Raw genomic sequence first — 23,196 nt, forward strand, 5'->3', positions numbered from 1 at the left:
TAAGTAAATTAGAGTGAAATTTCCATGAAGTATTAATGAGGTAAGTTTAAGCAATTATTTTAAGCTAACTTTCTTTTGTTGAGAGAAAGAAAATGTCAGCGTTTTTCTGCCAGATGTTGAGAAATTAAAGCTTTTTAGATGAAAATAGTAAATCATTTTTATTGGCCAAAGATTACTTTTTAAAATTGCTCTCAGTTCCTTGATTTTAAAAGATAATGCTGTTTAGCTGGCCTGACTGCATAAAGCTCACTTACTAGAAAAATATTCTAAGTATTTGGATAGGAGAATCCTGTTGCTCCTTTACTTAAAGGAAACCCTTAGCCCAAACCAACAGTTATTTTATGTGGCTGCATTCCTAGTCTTAATTTTTAATTGATCATTTGGGGCTTTGAGTTTTGCATGCATGTACATACGAATTTCTTCTGTGCACGTGGTCATATGGTAAGTCTCAAGGACAGCATCACCTGTCCAGAGCTCCCCCCCCACAACCACTCATTGGTAGAGCCAGGATTTGAACTGAGGTCCATCTGACTCCAGTGCTTGATTTTTCTATCTCATCACTTCCTTGACAAGAACTGTCAACAGAGAAGGTGAAAACTTCTTACTGGGATCTACTAGGATATTTCAAGTTAGGTCTGTAGTCACTTCGTGGTTTGGGGCATGGCACCAAATCTGTTGGACACATTTTGAACAAAGAATGCATAAATATGCTTTTAATGTTTTTCTGCTTAAATATTAATTGATGTCATTTGGTATGAGAATTACCATCACCATCCTGTGAAATATCCCAAACTACTCTAACATAATTTTTCTCTACATTTGAAGAAACGAGAAAATACTTCTTCAGTTTTTTATTATTTGAACAAATTGTGTAGATAGCTGAGAGTAGGAACGGACCTAGTGCAGGCATCCAGTTTAGAATTCCTCTTGGATCGAGAGAAGTTAGAGGAACTAACCCAGGCCCATAGCAAAGATAGATGGAGCCAGGCATGGCGCCAAGGCAGAACTCCTCTCACCCTAGCATATTATGTTTTTCTTCAGATTGATCAAAATATATCTCCTAGTTGAGAATGCCCTCACTTTTGGGAAAAAAAAAAATCACCTTAACAATTAGTATTTGCTTTCCATAGTTAATGCTTGAGGAGTACTCTTTTCTCCTTTTCTTCTTTGCCTATCCCCTTTCATACCACCACCTCCAGTTTATATAGCGAGAATTTATTTTTCTAGGCACCCAGAACAAGACCCCAGTGTGAAAATATAGTCAAGACTTAAACGTGTCTATCGGCTGGACGCAGTGGCTCACGCCTTTAATCTCAGCACTTTGGGAGGCCGAGGCAGGCGGATCACCTGAGGTCAGGAGTTTGAGACCAGCCTGGCCAACATGGTGAAACCCCGTCTCTGCTAAAAACATGAAAATCAGCCTGGCATGGTGGTGTGTGACTGTAATCCTAGCTATTTGGGAGGCTGAGGCAGGAGAATTGCTTGAACTCGGGAGGTAGAGGTTGCAGTGAGCTGAGTTCACGCCACTGCACTCCAGCCTGGGTGACAGAGCAAGACTCCATCTCAAAAAAAATATTTTTAAAAAATGTGTCTGCCAATTTTTGTTTTATTTTCTAAAAGTGCCATAAAAATGGGTTTATTTGATGTGTTGGAGGAGATATATTATCCAAGAATATTTATCTGAGGTATAATAGGAGTAATGGAGGCAGGGGGTGGTGGCTCATGCCTGTAATCTCAGCACTTTGGGAGGCTGATGCGGGAGGATTGCGTGAGACCAGGAGTTTGAGGCTAGCCTGGAAAACAAATTGTATTTAAGACTGTCTTTTATAAACTAACCTCCAGGCCAGACTTGATCCATGAAACACTGCAAAGTTAGTCGTCTTAATATGAAGATATAAACTTACTGAATTTTCTTTTGTAATTCTGGTTAAGTAAATCTACAGTTTAAATCAATTATCCATTATTCTGTCAAAGCTGTAGAGCCATTTCTCCAACTTGGGTAAAGGGTGCAAAGGATCAAGAACTGCCATCTCCCTAATGCCACAGTAATTTAGTGAAATCATTTGCCCTCTCTCAGTCAAAGCAGAAGCTTCATGCCTTGGCGTGGCGGGGAGGGGAAAAGAGGCCCTGAAAACAGCCCAGGAGTGGTCTGATTATGTGCCAGGGGATCTCTCAGGCTCAGGTGCACGGTGAGCCTTCAAGAGGGGGACCTGGAATGTAGACATTTCCACTTACTTGACCTGGGAAACGGGATGTTTTTCCTACCTTGAGAAGTTAAAAGGCTGTTGTGGCTTTTGATGGACACAAAAAGGAACTGTGATCAAGTGTACACTTTGAGTCTGTGTTTTTTAAGACTCAGCGTTGGTTTTCACTGTTGGGTGACTTACAGGTAAGCTGGCGAGGTTCGTAAATGTCTGTCCTGATCCTGGTGATCAGGCTCTCTCCCTTGGAAAGGACCTGAATGCGGCCCACAGTCCTATATGCTCTGGCACTATGAACCTAGGGCATTTCCCACAGTTCTGCTTGGTTCCTCCGTGAGTGGTGTAGACTGGAACTTGTGGGACCTCTTTGTGACTAAAATGTCAAGATGCCATTTCATTTCTTGCAATGATTAAACCTCCCTATGTCTTGTGGACACAGCAGACATTTCTACCTTCATTCCCATTTCCAATGACGTAATTGATTCCCAAGCTCATGATCTCTATCTCCTGAGCATTTCCTATGTATACTTGGCATTTTCACCAGTGCTGAATGAGAAGACAAATGATACTAGATCTTTCCTTCTTCCCAGCTGTGGGTTTTTTTTTTTTTTTTTTTTTTTTTTTTTTTGGCGGTGGGGCGGGAGACAGGGTCTCACTCTGCTGCCCAGGCTGGAGTGCAGTGGTGTGATCATGGCTCACTGTAGCCTCGATCTCGTGGGCTCAAGTGATCTTCCTACCTCAGCCTTCCAAGTCACTGGGATGACAGGCATGCATCGTCAAGCCCAGCTGAATTTTTTTTTTTTCAGTAGAGACAAGGTCTCTCAATGTTGTGCAGGCTAGTCTCGAACTCCTGACTCAAGAGATCCACCCAGCTCAGTCCCAGAGTGCGGAGATTACAGGTGTGAGCCACTATGCCTGCCTCAGCTGTGTTCTCCATAACCCTGATTGACCAGCCACTTTAAGGGGACTCCAGGACAAGGGATAGCTTAAGAACTTGGGCATGTGATTTTCTTCACAATATTTTGTTTAAATTTTATTTTTTCAATTATTTTAAATTGAGGTCTGTGGTCTTATTAAAAAGGGATCTTTCAAAACTTATGTTTAGTAGTTTTACCATGTATAATAGCATAGCATTTGTGTTGGTAAGTTGGCCTTTATTTTTGAATTCTGCAAGTAAAAAGTTAAACTTTCTTTTAGTTTTATCACGTTTGGGTGACAGGTTCAATTCTAGATACTAAGAATCTGAATGAACTAGATGCTTTTCCTGCCTGTAAGAAGTCTAATAGGATAGAGACTACATAAACAGAATTTAAATATTGTACAGTAATTAGTACTGAGGAAAGTGTGTGTGTGTGTGTGTTTAGTATATAGTGTGTATTTGGCTGAATAGAAGGCAAATACCAGAACTTTCCAGTCAACAAAACTATTGGAATGTTATGTATTGGCCAGGTGAGATACTCTGTAAAATAACTGCATGTGTCAGAATCCTTTCCCCATCTTTTTTTGGAATAGGGTGATTAATGACTTAAACCTTAAAGTTTGAGTGCCATATTGTAACATACCATTAAATCCTTGTCACTTCCTGTGGATCATGAAATCTGATGTCTCTTGATTGATGTTCTCTCCTTGTCAGTCCCAGCCTCTCCATGTTCTGTTCAAAATTTTGTATGACACAGTCTTCACCAAAAATTTGTTATTAGTTACTGAAGTTGTAATGGTTAAGTTTGCCATTGAGCTCTATTGAGTGTCATTTACTACACTTCACAGCTGTGGTCTTAATGGCTAGTGAAAGCAGAGTGTGTTGTGAGTCGGCAGTTTCTGGTGCTTTTGTGAAATTCTTCTAAAGTGAGTTAACCTGTATTTCAGATTGCTTCCAAGTATGATCATCAGGCAGAAGAAGATCTTCGCAATTGGATAGAAGAGGTGACAGGCATGAGCATTGGCACCAACTTCCAGCTGGGCTTAAAGGATGGCATCATCCTCTGCGAGTGAGTTGCAGCCCTCCAGAATCTGTTTCTGCTCTTCCAGTTCTTTCCACGGCCTTCTCTCTCACTCTCCTTGTCAGCCCAGGGTGTCAGACCTTGATATTCTACAGATATCTTTAATGCTTTCCCTTACTGATGCTAAAGGGAGCAACTTGATATTTCAGTCCTTGTTTTTGTGTGCCAGTAAATAAGATGTCTCTCATATTTTTCTTTTCAGACTTATAAACAAGCTACAGCCAGGCTCAGTGAAGAAGGTCAACGAGTCCTCACTGAACTGGCCTCAGGTAACAGCCAAACCAACCACCTCTGGTTCTAGTTGGTTGCATTTTATGTAGTGAAAACTTGATTTCAGGTTTGGTTTTTTGGTTTTGTGTGTTTTTTTTTAAACTTTTTGATTACAGTTTTTACATAGACATTGTAGCAGAAATTTGTGCATATTTAATTTTTTGCCCTTTTGTAATGGTTCTGTAATTACTTATTTAACTAGTTCTGTAATTATTACGTTTAGCTTAGAAGTTTTCCTATATTTAGTCTGTGTACATTCAGAAAGGACTTGACACAGCTTACACAGAGAAATGCAACCCAGACCTTAAGGATAAGGGAAAAAACAAGGCATTCCACATAACTAACAGTGGACTGCAGAGCACTGTATCAGACATAACCTTAGTTCATGAGTGTGTATGAGTAAGGAAAATGGGATACTTACTGGTCTTGAACATGTGTTTTGAGATATGAGAGAATGAGTATTTAGTAACCACAAATGTATTCTGAAATTAAAATAACACATAATGAATTATTTATTAGTATGAGTAATTATATACCTTTTGACAAATAAAATTCCAGGCCTGGATAGCTCTGATACAGAATCCTTTTAAAATATATAAGGAAGATCTTGCCTATAAAAACTGAAAACACATAACTGCTTAAAAATATTAAGACTGTGATGTGACCCACAGTGAGAGACACACTCTCTTCTTGCTCTTTCCTGTTCCAGAGAGAGCCATGCTTAGTATGTATTTGGTTGAATCCTTGTCAAACAGCTTTCTGGGCGGCGTCTTATAACTGGTTATGAAGACTTGGAATTCTTAGAAATTATGAATGTCAATATTTAGCTCCAGGAATTATAAAACTCTTCTTCTTTATAGTTGGAGAATATTGGCAACTTTATTAAAGCTATTCAGGCTTATGGTATGAAGCCACATGACATATTCGAAGCAAATGATCTTTTTGAGAATGGAAACATGACCCAGGTTCAGACTACTCTGGTGGCTCTAGCAGGTCTGGTACGTACATGTCTTTAATGGCTGGTTAACAGATTCCCACCACATTGGTGATGAATTGCATCATTGCTCTTTCATGGGGGTTCAGACCAGGTGGGGCGGGGCCTGTCTCTTCTGTAATTAGTAGCTTTATGGAAAGGCTGCTGACATCAGCTGCATCGTACTAGATAGCTTACTTAGAACACTCACATTTCAAATGATGCAGTATATTATTGAACAGCCTTAAATATTTTTTATCTCTAGTTTGGGCCCCTTTGTCTATGAACATATCATTTCTTTGTTGTTCCTTCTGTGAAACTCTGTTGGCCTTTTCAGTTAGTGTGCATGTTTCTGTCTAGGCTAAAACAAAAGGATTCCATACAACCATTGACATTGGAGTTAAGTATGCAGAAAAACAAACAAGACGTTTTGATGAAGGAAAATTAAAAGCTGGCCAAAGTGTAATTGGTCTGCAGGTAAGTAATGTGGTGTTGCTTATTCAATTACTTATTCAATATGATTAATTCTCACCATGCAAAATATTAAGCCTCTCCTAAGAATAGATAGAAGTACTATAGTACTGAGGGGGGGTGTAGTTTATACAATTTATATCTATTTATAAAGCCCATAAGACAATGATAATTTTTTAGAAGAAACCTCAGGTATGCCACCTGACTTGACAATTATTTCTCCAGGAAATGAAAATTTTTAATTGAATCATATTGTCTTTTTTTTTCTTTTTTTTTTTTTAAAGAAAAATACACTTTTAAATTTTTTATTTTATCTTTTTTTTTTTTTTTTTTTTTTTTTTTGAGACAGAGTCTCACTCTTTTGCCCAGGCTGGAGTGCAGTGACGCGATCTCGGCTCACTGTAACCTCCGCCTCCTGGGTTCAAGCAATTCTCCTGCCTCAGCCTGCCAAGTGGCTGGGATTATGGGAATGAGCCACCATGCCCGGCTAAGTTTTGTAGTTTTAGTAGAGATAGGATTTCACCATGTTGGCCAGGCTGGTCTTGAACTCCTGACCTCAGGTGATCTGCCCGCCTCAGCCTCCCAAAGTGCTAGGATTACAGGCGTGAACTACTGCATCTGGCCTGTTTTATCTTTTATATATAGATGGGATCTCACTTTGTTGCCCAGGATAGTCTCAAACTCTGGAGCTCAAGCAGTCCTCCTGCCTTGGCCTCCCGAAGTGCTGAGATTACAGGCATGAGCTACCACACCCAGCCGGAAATGTACTTTATAAATTCCTTAATGTTATTGACCAAATTAGGCAATTTTACACGACCTTAATGCCAAAGTCACTTATTTACAGTACCAAATCATGATATAGCAGCCAAGCCCTGTTAGAATTTGTCAGTTTAAATTCTTCTGAAATACGTAGTTCAGATGTTTTCCTTCTCTTCATTGTTCTCTTCATTGGTCATGGAAACGTCATTGCTAATTCCCTAAATGCTGTTGGCTTTACTCTCCAAAAGCCACTGTACCTGCTTGATACAGTGCCCCTTTCTACTGAGTCTATGCAAGTTAGATTTATTTTTACACAGTACAAAATTGTATTGGTGGTGAGAAACTGGAAACCTAAATTTCAGAACAGTAGTCAGTTGGTTGAATTACAACTCCATAAAAGCAAAGTGTAATGTAAAATTATACACTAGAGTTTGAAAAGATAGGTTATGGGGGAAAAAAATCAGATCATCAAATATTTTGGTCAGTATGGATTTTTAAAATTAAAAATGCACATGTTTTTGTATATATTTGTATATATGTGCATCTATAGATATATACATGGACACATAGGTTAAAAAGCTGAAAGGATATTCACAAATGTTGACAGTGAATGGATGGTGGTATCACAATGATTTTTCCCCCCTCCTTTTTGCTTATATGTGTTTTCTGAATTTTCTTCAATGAACAGATTTTATATTTAGTAATAAAGATTTTCTTTAATCTTATTTTAAAAGAAAAAAGATCCAACATCAGAAAAGTGTGCCTAACCAGTGGAACAGGGTGTAATGGTTGGTCCTGAAGCCATACTGTTCTCAGTGGGGAAGAAAAATTAATTATTGTTTCCCTGAACTTTGCTGAGTTCAAATTCCTCATTCCACCTTTCTCCAGCTCTGTCCAAGGACATGGGAGTTACAGGAATAAAATGTGGTTCCTTTCTGGAGAAAATGTTGGTGATTTTGAAACTTAAGCCCTTGTTAAGCTCCCAGAGAAAACACCTGGCATTTGCTTTCACATTTTATGTAAAACATTCCTGGAGTAGAACAGCATATTGCTTGGCCTAGGATTGCTTCTGTTTAAATAACCGAAGCTGGTACCTCTTAATTTGGTTATCTGGGGAAAGAGTAGCAGAGGAAATTATTCTGCCACTGTAATGACTTTTGGTGTGTCAGTCCACCTGTTAAAGTGTGTTTAATTCTTCTATGTATGAGGTTTTATCTATAGTGACTTTAAAATTTTCTTTTTAAAGTTAGCACTTGAAATTTGTTTGTAGACACATAGAAGAGTTGACTGGAGCCTCAGCTCAGTAACTTGTTGGTTGTGCCCCTTCTGTCTTTTTGGTAGCATGGAAAGTTTTGTTTGTGTTGTGTATATTGTTGACATCTGATAATTTGTGCAATTTTATTTTTAACTTAAAAGATGGGAACCAACAAATGTGCCAGCCAGGCAGGTATGACAGCTTACGGGACTAGGAGGCATCTTTATGATCCCAAAATGCAAACTGACAAACCTTTTGACCAGACCACAATTAGTCTGCAGATGGGCACTAATAAAGGAGCCAGCCAGGTAAGCTTGTACCTTTTTATACTTGTACAAGAGTACACTTACCTTATTCTTATTAACCAGAAGTTTAAAGTAGGTATTTTTTGTATAGTTTATTTACAGTATATTCCTTCAGGAATGTGGACTTTGCTGGGAAAGCAAAATAATCAAAAGACCTTTTCGATAGCAGCAAAAGCATGATGTGTCTCGTGGTTTTTGTTGGCAGTTAGAACGGCTGGCCTTTCTACCTAGCCAGCAGAAAAAATGATATGTTTATTACAGTGTTCTTGCTCCAAAATCCAAGTAAAATATTGCTCATTTAAATGCTGACTTTTTTTAAGGAGCCCTTAATTAATAGGTAAAATTACCTGGTGTTCCACTAAGAAGGATTTAACTAGCATTCCTATTAGATGTGTCAATATAAGGAGATGGAAATGCAACATGGTGAAAATACCAGTATACCACATCCAAGATAGAAATATTTCCTTGTTAAAAATAGATCACCAGCACCTCAGAAGGAAGTTCAACAACCATTTGAGAACAGACAGGTCTCACATCCAACAACAGCTGGGATAGGGTTTGAAAAACATTTTCTTACTGAGTCCAAGGGAGATTTATCAAACTTTGCCCTTATGGAACACATCCTACCGGGTGCGGCATTATGTCTCTCATAGCTGCCACTCACGTTTACTTTTCTACCCACTCTGAACCTGGAAGTGTGTGCTTGATGTAAGTGGAGAGATGAAGTATGAGTTACTGTACTCTGAAAAAGAGGGGAGTGGCTGTGAAGTGGCTGGTTCTTCTGTATCTCAGCCTTTTGAAAAGACTCAGGTCCTTAAGATCTGCTCAACATAGTTTCTGTTGAATATATTATAAACTTTTGAAATTGGTAACCCAGATAATGTATGTGGTCCCCATGGGCATTCACATGGAACTTTCTGGTGTGGAAGCATTATGATTTCACATTCTTTATGTCTCATTCTCTCTTAAATCCAGAGTAGGTAGTAATGTCTCCATTTTGCAGTTTGAGAAACCTAAAGCTAAATTTACATGTTTGAGGCCACATAGTAATTTTATAGCAGAGCAAGGATTTTGAAGAAAGGTCTCACCTAGCTCAAAAGCCAATGAATATTGCTTCATGGAAGTGATTCGGTATCAGGATATTTTGGTTAAGCTAGCTTTACCCCTGAACCAAATGAAAGTTCATGTATTACTGTTCATATTCAATGTGAATTCTATAATTTATAAATTATTCACAAGAATAGATTCTAGCTGCTGTTTTAACTTTTATACTATGTTCTAATACCAGGCAGGGATGTTAGCACCAGGTACCAGAAGAGACATCTATGATCAGAAGCTAACATTACAGCCGGTGGACAACTCGACAATTTCCCTACAGATGGGTACCAACAAAGTTGCTTCCCAGAAAGGAATGAGTGTGTATGGGCTTGGGCGGCAAGTATATGATCCCAAATACTGTGCTGCTCCTACAGAACCTGTCATTCACAACGGAAGCCAAGGAACAGGAACAAATGGTTCGGAAATCAGTGATAGTGATTATCAGGCAGAATACCCTGATGAGTATCATGGCGAGTACCAGGATGACTACCCCAGAGATTACCAATATAGCGACCAAGGCATTGATTATTAGATCCACACAGAAGGAGCTCAGTATTTAGTCCTTTGTTTTTATTCAGTGAGAACCAAGCTAGCCTTGAGTAATTTTTATCTTGTCTTCCTAAAACACTATTAAGCTTATTGTACTTTTAAGAAAAATTGCCTTACGTACATTCCTTTTTCCTTTTTCTGCCTCTTCCCTCAATAGTTGCCTTTTAGTGCTGTAATAGTTAAATCCTACAGCATAATCAATAACTCGCATATGAAGTAAAAAGGAATACTGTGAAAGGGGAGTACTCTTGTACAGCCAGTTCTTTTATGCAAAAATCTATGCATTTTTACAATCTTATATTAAACTGGTATTTTCAAACAATAGGAAACTTTTTTTTTTTTTTTTTTTACAGTTTAGTATATCTGGTTTCTACATGGAAGACTAAACTCATGCTTATTGCTAAATGTGGTCTTTGCCAACTAAATTTAAGATGCAGCATTTTAGAAATTTACATATCAATGTTTCTACAGTATTGTTTGCTAATTTTTAAATAAAGTCATGATCAGTGTGCATTTGTGATTATATGTGTACTCATTCTCTTACCTAGCGAACAAGATCTTTTCAGAGTGGTGTTTCTAAAGGAGCATGTACAAAAGTGGCCTGTGGACATTTAGGCCTAGGTGATGCATTTGCTCTTCCTGTTTGTGCCAATGTATCAATGTAGAGTTGCTCTGTTTTCTTCAACTGTATTTATTGCTGCATTTCTCAGCATAAACTTATCCCATTGTATTTTTTATAAATAAATATTTTTTTTGAACTTTCATATGAACCACAGGCTGATTATTTTCTGGCTAGCTTCTAGATAGGTAGGGTCAGATTTTTTTTTAAGTACCTTTTTCCTAGGTACTGTTACAAGGTACATTAACATTTTATTTACTCCACACAACACTGCACTCTATGCTTAAGGAGATTGAGGCTTAGGAAACCATTACACATAGTAAATGACAGAATTCTAATCATTTTCTGACCCTTGCTTATTTCACTGACTTGGCTGGCCCAGATTCATCTTAAATTCAACTTGGAATAATCTTAAAATCTTTAGGAATATTGATAGGAGGGGTGGGGAATTTTCCTATCTTAGGGTAAGTAAACATGAATAAGAAACATGCTAGGTCAGCCATAGGATGTGCTGCTTGGTAATAAGCTAGGGTTTATAGTGAAACATAAACCTTCAGTCCTGACAGAGGGAAGGACAAACAATAGCTAGGTGTCATAGTGACAAAAATGCAGTCACTAAAAGAAAATTAGTAACTCACACTTTCCGACATTGTCTCAGCCAAGCTATGTCTTCTAATAGGATTGGCTCTATTAGGTTTGGGGGCGAAAACCGTCTGTTTTTTGCTGAGAGATGAGGAGTATATACACATGGTTTGATGAGCCCACAAAAGTGAAGGCTATTTGCTCATCATTCCACAATGACTAGGTTTAATGCTTCTGGGAAACTGCTTGTAAAGGAAACTATTGGAGTCAACCTAATTCAATGGTGGCATTTAAGAAAAAAGTCATTGCATTTAAAGTAGACCTGAGTTCTAAGGCTGTCCTTGTCATCTTTGACTCTTCAAAGTTTAGGGAAGGGAAGCCTTATATCACACTTACCTGCCCTGCCATTTAAGTCAGATTGATTCCCATGAGGTTGCCAGTCAACATGTTAAAATGTTTCTATTTGGTTAGAGTTTTAAAAACGAAAAGCTCTTCCCCTCACTCCCATCTACATAAATCTCTGAGGTCCAGGCAGAAGTATTTTTAAAAATCTGTCTCCAGGTAATTTCTCAGGTGGGGCTGTGGTTGAAAACCACTTCTTCCAGAATGTCTGCTGTAAGAGGAGTGCTTGTGTATCAGGAGTTTGGATAAATTGTGTGTGCCATCATGGAATGTGATCTGGTGGAGAGACATAACAGAAAGTGGATTCACAGTCATGTCAGAGAAGAGCATGGAGGAAAAGGACAGAAGAGAGGGCAAGTAATGCTGCTCAGAGGCATTGCAGAAGCATGATGCTATCAGAGCTGGGTTTTGAAGAATAAGTAGGAGTTTGCCATTAGCAAAGAGGAGGAAGAGTATTCAGAAAAAAAGGAAGAGCATGTGCACAGACTAAATCATTGGTTACACTCCTGCCTCTCCTGTACATGCCCAGTTCAGGTGGTAGTTCATGTTAAGAGTATACAGTTTTGGCTTTTATTGTCACCAAATCTAAGAATTGTACTTTGAAAAGTTAATCCATTTAGCATATTTCCAGGATTGGATGAGTAGGGAAGTATCCTACTCTGTATAAAAGCAACTTTCCAAGCTGGGCATGGTGGCATGCCTGTAGTCCCAGCTGCTTGGGAGGCTGAGGCAGGAGGATCACTTGAGCCTAAGAGTTGGAGGCCGCAGTGAGCTATGATGGCACCTGTGCATAGCCACTGTACGCCAACCTTGGGAACATAGTGAGATGCTGTCCCTTTAAAAAAAAAATTCCAGAGATTTCTGCTAACAAAATCCTTATCTTAAAAAGGTTTATTTATTAGTTGTGCACTTACAAACTTAGTTCTTACATAGTGTACTTTTTAAGTTGATGCATATAAACATGGTTTTAGAAGAGTTTTTCTGTCCTAATTTGTACAAAAAAAGGTAAACTAATATAGTTCCAGTATTGTTACCTGGTCAAACAATAATGACAAAGACAATAAGGAAGAATAGCGTTTATTAGGTCTTTTAAAAAAAAAATTCACTAACTTTTCTCTAGTGATCTCATCTTCTATTCTGTAAATGGCTCTTAGAAGGAAATGTTTTCCAGGTACAGATACCTAAATGGGTATCTATCTCACAATGGCCTGGAGTTCTGTTCCCTCCTCATTCCTTAATGAGTGCTTGTCCTGCTGTGCCCTTGCATTGTTTAATTTGTTGCTCCTTTTTACGAAACTCTGAAAAACAAAAGAACAAGTTAGAATAGTATTATGTGTCTGTACTGTTGATAATGTAGGGGCCGAGGGAAAACTTCTCCTTTGCCCTCTGACAGTTTGCTGGAGAATTAACTTACAAAAGGCAGATTAACAGGAGAAATGGCATATATAAATTAGCACAGGGGAGAATCAAGTGATTGTCTAAATGGGGTACAGATAGTTCTGTTTTTGGGAAAGGGAGATGGGGAAGTGTGGATGATTTTATGGGGGTGGTAAATTACTTTTAGGGGAGTTTAATGAGCTTGAAGAACACTTAGTGGCCGGGAACAAAGTCTGTTGGGCCCGCAGAACAGACAGTGGTTTGTGACAAAAGTCTGTCCAGGTGTGTTGACTGAATTTAGTCTTTGTTTCTGCTATATAAGTCCAGTTAATGGAAAACTCAGGGAAGGGGCCAGAGGTGGTTTTTTTCTTTGGTGGGTCTGGACTTTAGGCAGATAAGGGGATTTCATTCAGATGACAGCTTCATCCTGTGCTTTGGGAGAAGGTCAGAGAGTTCTTGAGGCTTCTTCAGTTCAGCATGTCAAAGTGCCATATTATGGAGTATCAATTTCTGAGTCCCAATGATAGCCATTTACAAGTTCTTGGCCTTAAATTTCAGATAACTGGATCCTTAAGAAAGTTTCTTCTGTTGAAAAAACTATTTTAAGGGGTAAATTTCAAGGTGGATTTTTTTTGGGGGGGAGGTGGTGGAGACGGAGTCACCCTCTGTCGCCCAGGCTGGAGTGCAATGGCGCCATCTCAGCTCACTGCAACCTCCACCTCCCGGGTTCAAGCGATTCTCCTGTCTCAGCCTCCTAAGCAGCTGAGATTACAGGCGCCTGCCACTGTGCCTGGCTAATTTTTGTATTTTTAGTAGAGATAGGGTTTCACCATGTTGGCCAGGCTGGTCTCAAATTCCTGACCTCATGTGATCCACCTGCCTTGGCTTCCCAAAGTGCTGGGATTGCAGGCGTGAGCCACAGTGCCCGGACTTCAAGGTGGATTTTTAACTGGAAAAGTAAATCAGGGGATGGAGACCTGGCTAGCTACATACCACCATCATAAGCACTTTCCTTAGAGTACATACAAATAAGTCAATAAACAAGTAAAAAGTAAAAATTGTATTTTGGCTGAGTGCGGTGGCTCACAACTGTAATCCCAGCACTTGTGGGAGGCCGAGGCTGATGGATCACCTGAGGTCAGGAGTTCAAAACCAGCCTGACCAACATGGTGAAACCCCGTCTCTTCTAAAAATACAAAATTAGGCGTGGTGGTGCACGCCTGTAATCCCAGCTATTTGGGAGGCTGAGGCAGGAGAATCGCTTGAACCTAGGAGGTGGAGGTTGCGGTGAGCCGAGATTGCGCCATTGCACTCAAGCCTGGGCAACAAGAGCAAAACTCTGTCTCAAAAAAAAAAGTAAAATGCGTAGTTTATGTTTTATATGGAGAAGGATGAGGATACATTAATTATAAATTGTAGAAGTGGTTCTTAAAAAATTGAGTGCCTGCTGAACTAAAGAGTGCATTAAATGCTCTGTTTAAAGCTAAAAGGGCTTTAACACCTAATTTTTATGGCAACAGAATGAAAGAAAAGTATGAAAATATCATATAACTCAGACAAGGAAAAGAGATGAGACATCATTCAGCTGTTAAAATATCCCTGTCTACCCAGGATAAGGCAAATAAGCAACAACTGTGTTGCAAAGGCTGTTGCAAACAGCTGCCTGCTATTTCCAGATATAAGCAGTATGGGCGCTCCGCTGAGGGTGTGGCTTTTCTCACACTGGTGTGCCTGGGCTAATAAAGGGCCTGAGAATTGCAGATCTGTCAATACTGGCACAGAGGAGCACACAAGTGTGCTCTCCCTAATATAGTGGGTATGAACATCATGCTTGGAGATGCAAAAATGCTTTAGAAAAAGATCAACTGTTAAACTTCTAGACCACCCAAAAGGCCAGATCATGCCATGAGCCCCAAAGGGACCTGAACTACTGTGTTCAGGACATCTTCTGCCCAGGGTAAGAAGTGCTGCTGCTACTTAGGAATCCATCTGATCAGCATTCTTGTTCAGCTTCACTTCTTCAGGGAGAAGGTTCTCAGAAAGGGAGGTGGGTTCAGCCTTGGAGAGTTCAGCGCAAATCCCACTTTCAGGCCCTGGGGTAGTAGAAGCCTCAGAGCCCTCTAGAAGAGAGAGGCTGGGTATGAGCCTCTTTCGTGTGTGCGGCTTTACAAAACTTTCGAGATTGCGAGCATGGAGACTGCAATTGGAAATGAAATGTTTGCTTACCAGAAATTCTTGATCCATAAAGTAGGGCTTTTCTGACGATCCATCATTTGTTTCCAGATCAACAGCAAAACACAGGAAAAGTGCATCCAGCACAGTTTCAAACACAGATAAAAAACTATGGGCTACTAAGTAGGCAAAAAAAGCTACCAATAACAGAGGGACTGCCCACACCTGGAATGCCCGATTGTAGTTAAAAGCCATGAGTCCTCCAAAAACAGTGAAACACACCACTAACACCTGTGCAAAAGAAGAGTTTGTTGAAAATCTTTATGAATCAGTTGCTTAGATGTTTTTGTCGGTTACAAGTAATGGTTTAATATACGTTCCTGTGTGCAACGTGTGTGTGCACTATTGTAAAGAATGCTTGTCAGAAATTTTGGCAGAATGAAATAGAGGAAAAAATGAAAAGTTGTCTCAAAAGGTAACCCAGTTAATGGCGAGTAGGAAGGTTATATGTAATTTTATCTGTGCCTAGCTTTTGTATTTATATAAATGTAATAATATCTCACAACCTTTTTATTCTGCTTTTTCACTTAACACCAAAATAAGCCTATTCACTTTAAAACTTTTTTAGAAACCATCCCTCTTTCTTTTGAGACACAGTCTCGTTCTGTTGCCCAGGCTGGAGTACAGTGGTGTGATCTCAGCTCACTGCAACCTCCACCTCTCAGGTTCAAGTGATTCTCCTGCCTCAGCCTCCTGAGTAGCTGGGATTACAGGCACCCGCCACCACACCCGGCTAATTTTTGTATTTTTAGTAGAGACAGGGTTTTCCCATGTTGGCCAGGCTGACCTCAAACTCCTGACCTCAACTGATCTGCCTGCCTCGGTATCCCAAAATACTGGGATTACACGTGTGAGCCACTGTGCCCAGTCCAGGTTTCAATACTCTTTCCATATATTCTTAATGAGAAACCCACAAATGTTCATTTTTTGAGATTAGTAGCATTTTCATTTTAGACCTGAAAAAGAGGGAATCAGAATGGTAGAACTGATCACAGGTGAGAGAGTAAGACTAGGATTAAAATTCTGGCTCTACCTATTGCAGTACCCTGGAAAGGTTATTAAACCTTCATTTTCTCTTCTGCAAACTAGGGATACCTCATGGGATTGAGGATTAAATGAGATAATGAAACACAGCACCCACTATAGAGTAAGTACTCCAGAAATATAGTTCCCTTTCAAACCGATAGTTGTATGGCTTAATTTTCAGAATCCCAGGCTCCTTTATTTAGTCAAGATATCTCACCTTTCCTAGAAAAATTATGAAGTCTCCAAAGCAGTTAATAGATGTAAAGTGACTTGAGTTCTTGGACAAGATTTTGAATGCATCTTTTGCTGATGTACAGAAATCTGTCCCATTAATAGCAGTTGTAGTATATGCATTCTGAAACAGAAGAGAATTGTTTAAAAGATAATTCTTATAACAATTGTTTTTAAGGCAATATATTAATACAGAGTGTTTACAAACTAGAGTTACAATAAACCTACTCTCTCTACCCATAACAAATACCATTTTCAAAGTCCTTTCCACTCTGATTATATCCATATATATTTTCATATAGTTGCAGCAAATAGAAAAGATAAATAGGTACTTATGGTTAATATGAATGTCCCACTACAAACATGTGGAAATGATGGGTAAAGCATAAGGGTTTTATCTGCTTCTTTTGAGACAGTCCCACACCGTTGCCCAGGCTGGAGTGCAGTGGTGCCATCTTGGCTCACTGCAACCTCTGCCTCCTGGGCTCAAGCGATTCTTGTACCTCGGCCTCCTGAGTAGCTGGGATTACAGGCGAGAGCCACCACCCTGGCGATAAGTTATTTTTTAATGCACAGTAGAGTTTGAGGGCAGGAAAGGAAGTTTAGGTACCAGAAAGCAAGCAGGATCTAATGGTTTGTGAGAGCTGAACCCAAAGGTGCAACAGGCATGCAATTAGGCCCTTGCTAGGGAAGTGAGCTCCTTCAACAAATTCAGGATTCATACTCAATTCAGCCTCAGTCAGCCATTCCAGGAAGGTGGTACAGAAATGCACTATGTGCCTAAGAGTGTTAAAATTACTAGGGTTTTGCAAAGGCAAAGCAACATCGCCACCTCCCAGGCCAGGGAATAGAGGAGTCCTACAGATAACAACCCTTGGAGAAGACGAGGAGCTCACAGGAAAATTTTATAGAGGACCCATGGAAATGAACATCACAACAAACAGAATCTACCCTGAGAACAACCTGGAAAAAAAGTAGGGAGGTATGTTAAAGGTAATAAGAAAATAGTGAAAGAAACAGTGACCATAAGGAATAAACAGAACAGTATGAAAAATGAAGAGGCAGAGTAGAAAACAAATTGAATAGAAATTCTAGAAATAGGCCAGGTGCCGTGGCTCATGCCTGTAATCCCAACACTTTAGGAGGCCGAGGCGAGAGGATCACCTGAGGTCAGGAGTTCAAGACCAGCCTGAGCAACATGGAGTAATCCCGTCTCTACTAAAAATACAAAATTAGCCAGGCATGGTGGTGCATGCCTGTAATCCCAGCTACTCGGGAGGCTGAGACAGGAGAATTGCTTGAACCCGGGAGGCGGAGTTTGCGGTGAGCCAAGATCGTGCCATTGCACTCCAGCCTGGGCAACAAGAGCGAAACTCCATCTCAAAAAAAAAAAAAGCTAGAAATAAAAAATATACAGTGTAACTGGTATGGTGTCATGATTATATATCTGGCTTTTTTCTTTGTATAATAAGCATTTTTATGTTACATGGCTTTTATAATTTTAATTTTTAACGCATATTCTGGGATGTACATATGTGCATGTGTACGTGCATGTGTGTAGCTGGGACATGTTGACTGTTTCAAATGTTTTGCTGTTATAAACAACTATGCAATGAACTCTTCCTGATTTTAGATAATTTCTTAAGCATAAATTCTCAGAAACAAGATTACTATATCAAAGACTACAAATGTGTGTGTGTGTGTGTGTGTGTGTGTGTGTGATTATGTTCACATGAGATGATTTCTCAGGTTATTTTTTCCAAAATACCTTCCCCTTATGACTACATTTCAAGACCATTTATGTCTCTTGAAATCTTTAAAAATGCTACTTGCATTGCAGATTACAACAAGAATTTATAACTTTCCTGGGAAAATACATGAGAATACTACCTGCTTGGGTTGTTGTCATTCCTTTTGGTTTGGATAAAGGATGAAAGTTTTTTATTTCATGATATACAAATTAACCCTTTTGTACACCCCTTCAGACACATCGTAAGGAAATCAGTGTGGAGTCTACTGCAGTAATCAGCCTCCCATGGTGCGGGTCCTAATAGAGTAAGTAGAAGAGATGAAGACCACTAACAAGCATACGGTTAAGGGAGCAGAATTAACTGACCCAATTTACCAAACTCCCTCTTCAAGGCCAGCAAAAGAAGAATGTTTGGTTCTTAAAAACAAAAGGCTGGGCCAGGCACGGTGGCTCATGCCTGTAATCCCAGCACTTCCGGAGGCCAGGGGTTGGGGCAGATCAAGAAGTCAGGAGTTGAAGACCAGCCTGACCAACATGGCGAAACCCTGTCTTTACTAAAAATACAAAATATACATATATATGTGTATATTTATATATATAGCCAGTCGTGGTGGCACATGCCTATGATCCCAGCTACTGGGAAGGCTGAGGCAGGAGAAACGCTTGAACCCGGGAAGCAGAAGTTGAAGTGAGCCGAGATCGCACCACTGCACTCCAACCTGGGTGACAGAGTGAGACTCCGTCTCAAAAAAAAAAAAAAAAAAGAGAGAAAAGGCTGGAAACCATATCCCTGATAGGGCACCATGCTTGCCTTAGAGATTTTCAGTGAGACGTCAGATGAATTTCCTGCAAAAAAAAAAAAAAAGTTCCACAAGGAAATTTTGGTTTTGGACTTACACAGAATGTGCGTGAAATTTGCTTTGAAAATCTCAAACCAGCTGTTGCTGGAAAGCTGCTCCAGTTTGGGGGCCTGAGTCTTGTGCAGGGATGTGGAAACTCATTTACTCATATTATTTAACTAGGCATCTTCAATCATCTTGGGTTTTCAAAGCCCTGATGACCAATCTATTCATTCATCCTCAGAGCACATCTGTAGGATGGGTGGGTGAAGAATGGCATAATTGTTCTTTTATAGACTGGAAACCAAGATCAAGGGCATTTCCCCCAGGTCCCCTGGTGAATCCACGAGACAGAGACCGTTTTATTTTTATTTTTTTAATTCTAACCTTCTGGACATTACACTATCAATTTTCATTAGGAAAAATTGCTATTTAAAAGCATGGTGGTTACAGTAAGCACAGGCTCTGTAGCCAGACTGTCTCTGTGCTCAAATCCCAATTCTACCACTGACTAGCTGTTGGTCTTGGGCAAATGATCTAACCTCTCTAAGACCTCAATTTCCTCATCTATAAAATGACTTACAGCACCTACCGCAAAGGGATGTTGGGAGGATTAAAGAACCTACTCCCTGTAAAGCACAGAGAAAATGTGTAATAAAGAGTGGCTATTATCATCCAGACATCACCAAAGATGATCTCATTTACAACTGGGAACACAGAGGCAACTCTTGAAGCACCTGAGGAGGTGTGGCAGGGGCCTGTAGTTGCTTTACCTGTAGGCTTTAATCCCTCACACCCACAGGGATCCAGGAAAGGGCTTTTTAGACCATCTGCCAGCCCCCAGCATCGTCTTACTTTGTTACAGCAGCTCCACCATTGCCGCTCAGCCTCTGTCTCTGCCTCCTCTCTTCATTCAGGCTGTCTCCAGCCCACCACCCCATCACTTCCCCACTCTAAGCTTCCTAAAGTGCTTCTTGCTTCCCATGGGGAAGCACTGTTTTTGTGGGGACTTCTTTTTCTGCAGATCACTGCCTCGTATTTAATTTAGCACTATCTCTCATAAGCAGTAAAAACAGATTTCGTTCTTTGGCTAAAATGATTAAAATTTAAAAAGGTATTATACTTTCTCATGCATGTGTTGACTCCAAAGAGTTTTGGGGCCCATAAGCATTTATCTTTTCTTATGTATCAGGCCCACTGAAAGAGGGCATTAAAAGCACTCTGATAGAGAAATTATATATGCCTTCCTGCAGGCACCATACCACTAGCATTTTACCAGATTCAACCCTGAGTGCAACAGAGAGATCTAGAATTAACATCTGAATGAATAGGGGGAGGAGGGAGGAATCACTCAAGACACAGCAACGGATTAAACATTTCTGCAGCTTCAGCATTAGCTAATTAATACTTATTCTCAGTAGAAGCTGCTTGTCAGGCAGCTGGAAGATGGAGTGCACTAACATTTTCATCGTAAGTCCTTGTTCTGAGCATTTGTATTTGCCTGGGATGACAGAACTCAGGATTAACGTGCCAAGGTAATCTGCAGACTCTAACAATATGTGGAAATGATTGGCCATAATAAGGACTAGGAAACACGTTTATTGGTTGTGGAAGTTAAGAGATCCTAAAGGCTAACCTTTAAACAAGCAAGCAGGAGGTAGTGGCGTTCGGCTTTTGATTTATTCCCAAAATTCAGTGTGCATACTTCTTTAGCATCACAAAACAGGTGGGTGGATATTTCTGTCTTGAAATTGAAGCTATAAACACACAAGATAGATACGAGGAAGGATTCCCAAGTTGGCATTGGTAGTATCTCAATATTATGTCCCAATTCTCATTCCCTTGCTTGGGATTCAAGACTCCCTCCAGGTACAGGTGGATTAGTTTTCAGACTTTAATGGACTGGTCCCGAGTGGCTGAGAAGCAGTGGGGGAAGAACACAATGAGGACGCCCTGTGTGGCTGTGAGGGCTTCAAAACAATGAAATACATAGCACAAGTGCACATGTGAGGGCCACAAAGAGCAGAACCACAAGCTGGAGGGAGAGGGGAAGAGAGGGCCCAGCAGGAGGGATCAGGGAAGGCTTCACGGAAGTGGCATACGAGCTGGCCCCAGTGTTGCCTGTCTCCAGCAGGGTAGGAGGCGGCAGCAGGCGCCAGCAACGTGAGCCACAGACATGAGCGTACCAGCAGGTTACTGGGGGGCCCCAGCAGAGGAGAAATGGGAAACAGGTCTGGAAGAGTCGGGGGTCAGCCCTCGGTGGGTGGGGCTGACGCAGAGTGTGGAGCAAGGGCAGTGAAAGGAAGTTTCAGGAGGACTCACGATTTTCAGCCTGTGCCTCTGGAAGCTCTCCCAGGCTGCCCTGGGGAAGTTCAGGTCAGATCTTCCTCATCACCATCTTCTGCTGAGCCACGAAGCTCTGCACCTTCCAAGGCTCATTCCTATTCAAGCCTAGGAGACTCCCCAAGCACCTCCACAATGCCTACGGGGCTCTGCTGGAGTTGGGTGGAAATGCTGTGGTGGCCATGCAGCCATTGAGCACACCGACCCGCCAGCAGTCATAAGCCAGGGGCTAGGCCCAAAGACCGTGAGCTCTTCTTGGGAGAAAATAGGAGTATTAGGAATAGTAACTCCTCCAGGCACTCTGGCTCCCCTCCACCCCCACCTCGGTGGATGCCTTAGTGATATATCCCAAATGCCTTGGCACAGACCTAATGGTAGCTACAACTTTCTAATTTCCATCTGTGGCCTTTTTCTTTTCCAGTCAGTAGGCAGGTGTGCAACTTCTGTGTATAAATAAATAATAACGCTAATAATAAATAACAATGGCATTAATCTTGCATGTACTATGTGCCAGGCTCTATGCTACCTCTCCCCGAACACATTCACTCATTTAGTCCTCTTAACTCCAACCTGATGAGGTAGTTAAGGAAACTAAAGCGCAGAGAGGTAAAGTAGTGTGCCCCCGGTTCCACGCGTGTCATAGATGTTGCATCCATCTTCCATGAAGTGGACCTCTAACTCGTTCAGGCCCATCTGCTGGAAAACTTTACTTTGAGCTGTACTTTGTGCTTTTTCTCCTGGAAAGTTCAAAATAACAAAGTGGTGTTCTCATGAGATGCACCATTGAAAACAGCTGAGGATGTGGCAGGATGGCTTAGTGGAAAGAGGCTGGATTCCAGTCATGTTGCCTCCAAAGACTTGCGGAACGGCTTCCACCAAATCACGTCACTTCTCAAGGGGCCCTCACTTTGCTCCTTGGAAAAGACTTCCACCAACTCCAATGTTCCATGATGCTTTATGTTTGTGCTTCGTGGCCAGTCACCCTCAGATCATCATCTCATTAGATCTCATCTGTTTTCACCACAACTCAGTGAAATAATCACCATGGGTGGTATTATTCCCTGCTGCCTTTTTTTTTTTTTTTTTTTTTTTTTTTTGAGAGGGAGTCTCACTCTGTCGCCCAGGCTGAAGTGCAATGGTGCGATTGTATTCCTGTGGTCAATTGATTCTCCTGCCTCAGCCTCCTGAGTAATTGGGACAACAGGCACCCACCATGCCTGGCTAATTTTTGTATTTTTAGTAGAGACAGGGTTTCACCATGTTGGCCAGGCTGGTCTCAAACTCCTGACCTCATGTGATCTGCCTGCCTCGGGCTCCCAAAATTTTCAGATTATAGGCGTGAGCCACTGCGCCTGGCCGGTATTATTCTCATTTTATAGAAAATTCTAATTATTGAAGAAAATGAGATTTAAGTGTCCTTTTAGGTAAGAGAAAATCTAGATTACCTCTTTAAGTTACTGTGAGAGCTATCCAAGAATGTTAATTGCAGCTTTAACATAGAAAGAGTGTTTTTTTACTCCTGAAATCAAATGCTTAGCCAGCGCAGCTCAGCCTTTTGTCCATCATGCTGAGTCTGTCCTCTCACTGAACTGAACTGCTTTCTTCTTTTGGTGGCAGAACTGTGAACCTGGGTTTCTGCCGACTCTTCAAAAAGGTAAACAGTTTCCCTCCGTAGTGGAGGGAAGGTATTTGCCAAAAACCATGCCATGAATAGCCAGCTTTATTTCTGGAACGCCTTCCTCACAGAGTTCCGATATTTATTCTCAAAGCAAGAACTACTAAAACAAACTTGAGAAACTGAACAGTGAATAAATAACACTGGCATTCATACTTTCCTCAGAACTGAAAAAAAATACAGTGAAATCCGAGTCCAGATACATCCCCATACATCCAGGGGCCTTCCTTGGACCTACA

The 23,196-nt window shown here is 40.6% G+C and overlaps 2 protein-coding genes across 13 annotated transcripts in view; one reads left to right on the top strand and one right to left on the bottom strand.

The window, feature by feature from the left end:
- The window catches only part of CNN3 (calponin 3), a 30,389-nt gene extending 19,744 nt beyond the window's left edge, over window positions 1-10,645 (top strand). For all 3 annotated transcript variants that reach the window (XM_004026169.5, XM_019032667.4, XM_055352737.2), the window contains 6 exons: window positions 4,068-4,189; window positions 4,404-4,470; window positions 5,332-5,469; window positions 5,805-5,921; window positions 8,091-8,237; window positions 9,523-10,645. In XM_004026169.5, the coding sequence (XP_004026218.1) occupies window positions 4,068-4,189; window positions 4,404-4,470; window positions 5,332-5,469; window positions 5,805-5,921; window positions 8,091-8,237; window positions 9,523-9,864 (933 nt within the window). In that variant the 3' untranslated portion in view covers window positions 9,865-10,645. The remainder of the gene's footprint in view (window positions 1-4,067; window positions 4,190-4,403; window positions 4,471-5,331; window positions 5,470-5,804; window positions 5,922-8,090; window positions 8,238-9,522) is intronic.
- Window positions 10,646-12,545: 1,900 nt separating this feature from the next.
- The window catches only part of SLC44A3 (solute carrier family 44 member 3), a 76,437-nt gene continuing 65,786 nt past the window's right edge, over window positions 12,546-23,196 (bottom strand). For 7 of the 10 annotated variants that reach the window (XM_019032465.4, XM_019032349.4, XM_004026167.5 and 4 more), the window contains 3 exons: window positions 16,337-16,474; window positions 15,088-15,324; window positions 12,546-12,782 (listed from right to left, as the gene is read on the bottom strand). In XM_019032465.4, coding sequence (XP_018888010.3) covers window positions 12,678-12,782; window positions 15,088-15,324; window positions 16,337-16,474 — 480 coding nt within the window. In that variant the 3' untranslated portion in view covers window positions 12,546-12,677. The remainder of the gene's footprint in view (window positions 12,783-15,087; window positions 15,325-16,336; window positions 16,475-23,196) is intronic. The other 3 variants (XM_063696820.1, XM_055352726.2, XM_055352723.2) reach the window with 1 other exon arrangement.

Source organism: Gorilla gorilla, chromosome 1 (genome assembly GCF_029281585.2).
Source record: "Gorilla gorilla gorilla isolate KB3781 chromosome 1, NHGRI_mGorGor1-v2.1_pri, whole genome shotgun sequence".
Taxonomy (NCBI): domain Eukaryota; kingdom Metazoa; phylum Chordata; class Mammalia; order Primates; family Hominidae; genus Gorilla; species Gorilla gorilla.